The sequence below is a fragment of the Cetorhinus maximus genome, chromosome 7 (assembly GCF_964194155.1).
Source record: "Cetorhinus maximus chromosome 7, sCetMax3.hap1.1, whole genome shotgun sequence".
NCBI classification, from domain to species: domain Eukaryota; kingdom Metazoa; phylum Chordata; class Chondrichthyes; order Lamniformes; family Cetorhinidae; genus Cetorhinus; species Cetorhinus maximus.
In genome coordinates this window covers 126,397,778-126,405,158 of record NC_135885.1, presented here as the reverse complement: position 1 = coordinate 126,405,158, position 7,381 = coordinate 126,397,778, and the positions used below count along the sequence as shown (strand labels likewise).

At 42.7% G+C, this 7,381-nt stretch overlaps 1 protein-coding gene across 1 annotated transcript; it reads right to left on the bottom strand.

Moving 5' to 3' along the window:
• Positions 1–1,012: 1,012 nt before the first annotated feature.
• On the bottom strand, positions 1,013–5,126 carry slitrk1 (SLIT and NTRK like family member 1). The gene is made up of 2 exons (XM_078545936.1): positions 4,381–5,126; positions 1,013–3,535 (listed from the first exon to the last, which is right to left on the bottom strand). Exons 1-2 carry the CDS (start codon positions 5,075–5,077, stop codon positions 2,142–2,144), a joined length of 2,091 nt encoding a protein of 696 aa, XP_078402062.1. The 5' UTR covers positions 5,078–5,126; the 3' UTR covers positions 1,013–2,141.
• Positions 5,127–7,381: the final 2,255 nt, after the last annotated feature.

The window sequence follows — 7,381 nt, the reverse complement described above, 5'->3', positions numbered from 1 at the left end:
TCTTTATAATATCAAATTAGAGGAGAATTACTCCTAGTTCTACTGGTGTTTCATGAGGTAACCAGCATGCTAGGTGCAGTATGGAGCCATGTTGAACAGGTGTATCTCACAATTTAATCCCTGATCTGTGTTTGTTTGATGATCTCAATAGGGTGGTTGTAGCAGCAATAAATTGGCCTAAAATTGGTTGGAAGAGAGATAACATCAACCAGGATTCTTGCTCCAAGGCCAGTTACTAGTGAGTCCTGCTGGAGAATGGGAGCATGGATATCAGATGATGAAAGGATTCAGCAGATTTCTCATACTCCCTGTGGTCCCACAGCTTACAAACAACAATGTCTAAGCTCACACAAGAGGTAGAGTGATTTTAGCTCCTTAATGTAAGGTAACCAGTGCTTGTAAAATCATACTACTACATCAGTCACCATGTTTTGACGTTAACATTTAGCTGTTTCATATGAATGGAATATTAAATAAACATTGTCAGATGGATGCTTGACTGACTCCTCAAAAACATAGGATGTAAGTCAAGTCTGCTTGTTTATGAATTCTAAGCATTGCAACAACATGGGATGTTTTAAAACAAAGAAGTAATTTTATAAGCTGAGGCATCATTTACTGCCAATATATTCTATTAACAAGGTATCCGTTGCCAAGACTGCCAGCACTTTGCACTGCCAGTCCAACGTGCTGACCACTTAAGTGACATCGTAGTTCACAGATCAATGCGAAACCAGATGATCATTACTTCTGCATCTCATGTAGAGCTTTGGGTGCTTGCAGTCACTCCTGGTGCATCATGAATGTTACTAGTTTCTGCAGTCAGGGAAAAATACCATGGTTTCTTCAGAACATTTTGGAAAATGTCAGGGTTTCCTAAAGTTTAAAAGCTGCAAAACATTCGAATAAAATGGTGATTGATAAATATTTAATATCTATGCATAAGTATTTGCAAAGCTCTTCGCACAGTTGGGAATTCAGCTGTCATGAGGGCTAAATAACTAAATCAGCCTTCAGATTAAACCAGTCATTTTAATGTTGAAAAATTTGCCATTATAAAACTCTAAAATAATCCTATTAAATGTCCTCTAAGTGCGACCTCCGTAGTATTTTCCGTTTTATTATGTTACATAACGATGACTTGAACAGAACAGTTTACATCATATCACTGATGCAGCTTGAGCAATTGAATGACATTAATTGGTCATGCTTATGTGTACTTTATATATTTATTCCCAAAATTAAAAAAAAAGAATATTCCATTGGCCATTTTAACTCCTATACCACGGTACAAAACATAGTAACTACTATGAAATTTAGATGGAAATCGGCATTAGCAAATATAAAATAACACCTAAATCATGGGAAAATTCATAAGATAAAATAAATAGTTACTAACCATGCACAAACAAATATGGTCTAAAACAAGATGAACTTGCAGCTTACACCTTATCTAAGCAATAATAGCACAAACTGCACAATTTATAATCACAGGAAAAATAAACAGGGAAGTTCACTGTGATCAATACAGGGTACATGACTTCATAGAATACAATTAGTACTCATGAATGGAGTATAGTAATAGCTATTTCCTCCAGCTATGTGATGTATCCCTGTGGTGTTGAGTTCATGCATGACATGCATCACTTGTTTCTAATTAGACAGTTCTGTACAATACATTCATGCGTTCGTGCAAATTTACAACCGTAAAACCTAAATGCTGTATCTATTTCCCCTTTTTGTGTATTCTTTTTACAATTCTCCCATGTCTCCAAATGACAACAAATCTTCTTTATAATTTTTTTATACAACTGATTAATTGTCATTTACATTTGGAATATCACCATGAAAAGACCACTAAAAAGCACAGCATTACTGTCCGTGCTTTCTTCTGAAATACATGTATGTTTCACAGCGGGAGAAAAATTGTTAGTTCTAAAAGTTATATGCACTTCCTTAGCATGTGCACTTTCTATTTTCATTAGAAAGCTGAGTTCAACATTCTGTTGCAGAATTTTAGCAGAAGCCTATAGTATCATTATTTACATCAGGGGCTTAACCACCAATGTCAAGTCCTCATCTCCGCATAATGTGCTGTTTTAAATCACACTCTATATTTTCAGCATTTCATTTCGGGAAGCCTAGTCTGAAAGGGAGTGTGTAACACAATCGTATACTCTGTGAGGTCCCTCTGCATGGTAAGGCCCATTGTGCCAGTAAGAATCACACACTGTTTGCAAGGAGTTAATTTCTGAAGCAGAAGAGTTGTTATCCCTTTTTCTTGATCTCTTACGATTTCTCAAGATAAACACCAGCATGCCAACAACCGTAAAGGCAGACGTAACAAAGACAAGTAAAAGGCCAGGTACCAGCACCGAAATTGAAACTCTGCTGGTCTCCAAGTAGGGATTCACATGAGTCCCTGTTTCTGTTGTTATGGTAATGTTACTTGATGAGGAAAACGTTAGATGAATTTTTGCATACAACTCTGGGCACATCAGCTCATTGCTTATAGACTTAATATCTCTGTCCCAAAATTGTTCAGGAGATGCACATTTTAATTCACTCATTACAACATCAGTGCCCATCCTCTCAACCCACTGCTTGAAAGCTATGATGTTACATGAACAATCCCATGGATTTCCATGAAGGTCGATTTGCACAACTGAAGTTAGCTGATCCAAAACACCAGTGACTGGGAGATACATAAAATAGTTGGTGTGTAAACTTAGCTTGGAGAGTGAGACGGAAGAAAACACATCTACAGGCAAAGACTTCAACAGATTGTTATGTAAAAACAATTCTCTCAGATTTGGCATCCCGTTAAATGTGCCTGGTAGTATTAACTGAATTAAATTGAACTCCAAATTCAGGTACTCTGTATTTTGCAGACCTGCAAACATATCAGGGATGAGTGTTTCCAAGTTATTGTTATCCAGATACAGCCAACGCAAATCAGTGAGATTAAGGAAGGTGTTGTTTTCTATTAACTTTATGGCGTTATTTCCCAAATCCAACAAAGTCAACCTGTTGTAGTCGAGGAAATGAGTTTTCCTAATGATTTCTATATTGTTCTGTCTTAGGAACAGTTCCTGTGCTTTTACTGGTTTGGGCTGAAGGTCAGCTATACTCTCAAGCTTGCTGCCCCTGCAGTTTACCTCAAGGCCTGATTCAGGGCTATTGATAGAACAGCTACAAGCTGTTGGGCATCCAGCTAATAAAAGGGGACTACTACTGCCGTTCGGTACAACAGCATTGGCCGAAGGTCTTGTCCTCTGCCAGTTGCCACGTGGCTTTGATAGTCCTTTGCGCACTGATGCTGAAGTTGGTGACCTGGGGTGCTGAAAGGCAGGAGTTGGGGGCAGCCCAGAAGCCCCTTGAGCAGGTGGAGCAACAAGGCTTAAATCGTTATCAATCTTCCAAGGGCATAAATCGTATTCGGATGTTTCGTTCAGGTCGTTTCCTTGTAATCGCAAAGGTGCCTCACAAACTACTCTTCCAATCAAAGCTGAATGAGAGATGTGTTCTAGCCATTCTTGAAGGGAAAAACAATATAGATTGGAGATGATCCTGATATTTTGTTACAACAACCACTGTTAGCTGCTGTCATATTGATAAAACATATCACAAGCATATCTGATCAAAATTAATGTGCAAAGTATTAACGTAAAGGGTTCACAAACTTCAAAACCAATTCTGACTATAACACAACTTCATCCTGGTCAAATCTGCTAATGCAATAGATTGTTGGCATTCAGAAGCTGCAATATTTTATTCCCCCGACTCTCAATTTTACCAAGTCTTTGATGACAAATAGCAAAAGTAACAAACCATGAAATTAAAACTATCGAGAGGGGGGGGAGGTAGAATATCACAGGAAAATGGCCAAAAAAGCATAAAGCTATAACTTGAGGATAGCGAGCTGTAGCGTTGCCAAGCGTCACTGCTACAAAAGGCATTTTCAAAGGAGATACACAACTGAAACTCTTGCATGTTATGAGCGAGAAGCTGAGCCCATTTCATCAATTCACTGAGCCTCCTTTCTCCCTCTCAGCCCATCCTGAATGAAAACTGTGTGGGTCAGTTAAGGCTGCATTGTTCTGTGCTGTGAACTCGTGTTCACTTCAGACTTGGCACAGGTTGGCAGGACTTAATGTACCCCCTCTAGCTGCCTTCAATGAATGCAGGCAGACAGACCACTGCTATTTACCCGGAGCAGCTTGGGCTGCAAGCACCCTTTTACCCAACTCCGCCATCTAGCGTCTATCATTATTGATGATCATTATTAGCCCTGTCTCTCCACCACCACCACCAACAAGCTCCCCCACCGATCCAACCCCGCCACCCCTTTAATTCCAACGCCAGAACCCGCCACCTCACCTTTAAGGGGCAGCAAATCGCAGGTGCAGTCCCAAGGATTGTCCTCCAGCAGGATCTCAGCGACCCCGGGGATCAGTTCCAAAATCCCTTCGTAAGGCAGCGTTTTGAGCCTGTTCCCCCGCAGATCCAGATGGGTGATGGGCACGTTCTGGAAGAGGTCGGGCGGGAGGGAGGTGATGAGGTTGTCGTTCAGGATCAGCACCTCCAGCTCGTTGAGGTCCCGGAAAGCCTCGGGGTCGATGTCCCGGAGCAAGTTGAAATCCGCCTGCAGGTATTCCATGTCGTCCAGCCCCAGGAAGGTGTGCCTTCTGAAGCCTTTGATCTTGTTGTTGTTGATGTGCAGCCGCTTGACCAACTGCAGCCCCAGGAAAGCCCCCGGGATGATGTCGTGCAGGCCGTTGTTCTCCAGGTGCAGGGTGACCGCGTTGTAAAAGTTGGCGAACTCGTTGGGGAAGAGTTTGGACAGGGAATTGCTGTGCAGGAAGAGTTGGTAAAAGCGGGAGGTGGGCGCGCTGAAATGCTGCAGGCTGGAGATGCCTCTCCTCTCGCAGTCGATGTGCAGGACGCCTTCCACCTCGGTGCAGGAGCACATCATCTCGCAGAGGTCCGTCGTCGTGTTGCCCCAAGCCAAACCGAGCACGATCTGTAACCACACAAACCACGACAGCATTTTCACACAGTGGCACTCGCCTCCCATTTCATGCCATGAATTGTTGCAACTGATATTTTTTTTTTCATTTAATAAACGAAAAGAATGATTTTAACTGAACAGATCCGGGGTGGGGTGGTGGGTAAGAAGCAGAAAAGTCCAGAACAGTTTTGCTGATCAATCCAGCCAGAAGTGTGTCGGTATGTAACCCCAGCAGGAACACAGCACTATGCGAAGCCCTGGTAGCTTTCTAATAAGAACAGGCATCGCAAAACAACTGCAAGCACGAAGCAAGTACATAATCAGGCATTACAATCCATTATGGTCACACTTTCGCTCCCTTGTTTCCTGGCCGCCGTGTCTCCCCCCACCCCCTGCAGACAATAAACACAAAATCCAGATTCCTCTCAGTTGCACTTGGCACCTGAGCTCAAGTCCCGAACGTTTCGCTGACCGCTGAGCACAACGTGCCGGACAGAGAAATTCTGCAATCTCTGCATATTCCGCCAGCCTCCTCTCCCTCTCCCTCTCTCTCTCTCTTTCTCTTTTCTCTGTGTAGGGGAAGTGCTAAGCGCCTCTCTGATCGTTCCAGTTTGGTGCCCGCTGAAAAAACAAAACTAACACCCTCTGCCGAGCCGGGTGCTGGCAAGAAGGTGGGGGGTTGGTAAATACAAATTAAATCCCGTCTGATCGGTGAATGGGGGTGGGGTGGGGAGGAAATCAATGCACACAAACCCAGCCAACTGTTTGGTACGAAAGCCGTCGATCCGTTTTAGCCTAAAAAGGTTCAGAGCAGAAATCCAACCCCCACCCCCCACACCCCAACCACCACCACCACCCTCCCACTTTTTCTGTTCTCTCCGATCTCTGCTGGCAAAGTAGGATTTCACGATGTGTTATCTTATCCAGAGCTCGGATTCAGTTAGAGACACCGCGTCAACTGAATATCAGTAAGGGGGTAATTATCTCTCTCTCTCTCGCTATTTCTGTTTAATGTAGAGAACTCCTTGGATTTTCCTCTTCTCCTCTCTCTCTCTCTCTCTAAGCACTGCCTCTCTCTCTCTGTCCCGGACACTTTCAGCAGTGGTCTGCATCAGAAGGGGATCTTTGATTAAACGATTACCAGAGAGACTGTTAACATTGGTCTCAGTGCGTATGTTCGCCTGGCTCTGTTATGTGCCTATGTACATTGGCTTGAAAGAATGCACGCATTTGTGTATTCGTTACGTACAACACCCAGACGTGTGTCAGTCCCAACATAAACTAGACGCCCCCACGTAAAATTAAATATATATATATAGATATATATGGGGGATATGACGCTGTTTTTAACAACTTTGCAATTGGGACGTGGGAGAGTCGGGTTCCAATTCAGCGAACTTCACTTTGCAAAATTCACGATTTGAACTGAATGCTAAATTGACAAGTCCGGTCTTTGGGAAAATCGCAATGCAATGGTTAAACCGCTCGGCGAAAGGGTCTAACCCAGCGAACAAAAGCTCCAATTGTTTTTTACTGGTGACCACGGCGGGAAAGGGCGCTATCGCTCTCAGTCTGAGGGGCACAGCTGGATGTTCAGTTAGATTATTATTTTTTTTTTGTTTGTTTGTTCTCCTGTCGGTTTTTTGCATGATGTTGGAAGGATTTCCCCCTTCCCTGTGCTTTCTCTGAAAGCTGAAATTGGCCGTCGTGCAACCAGGGAGATTATTGGTGTAACTCAATTTTAGCAAATCACTGCCGTATTTCATTGTAGCTCGAATTGTAAAAGATTATGAAAATGGCAGGAAATCCGCGCTGAATCAACTATTGGGACGTGATAATAAAGGTTCTGTGCAACAACCATCTGATAGCTTTCTATTCTGGTGCAAGTTGCAATATGACGCCAGGGCGAGAAGGGAAAATAGTAATTAACTTATTCCCCCCCCCACCCCCAAGTTAAATTGGATCTATTTAATGCTGTCAGTTTTAGTAATCTGCAGGTTGCTATTTTAATCTTTGGAATCTGAGGGAAAATGAAACTCGTTCCCATTGCCAATAATTTTTGTCGTTGTGTGAACATATAATCAGATCTGGAATCTTTATGACAGGCTAGAGACCGCCATGAATGATTCTGAGTGCATAGCCAAAAGGTGCCGACTGTGGAACGCGAATATTATATTTAATAATCCAAACTGCGTCTTGTAGGAGAAATTTAGACGAATGCCTATCTCTGATATTCAGGTACTGTCCATGCAGGATTGAAAAAAAAATGATATTGTTTGCTGAAACTGTGTGCTATCAGCAGCAAACTAAACAGGGAAAAATAATAATAATTCAAGCTTTGACAAGCCTCCGCAGTAAAAGTTATTTGTC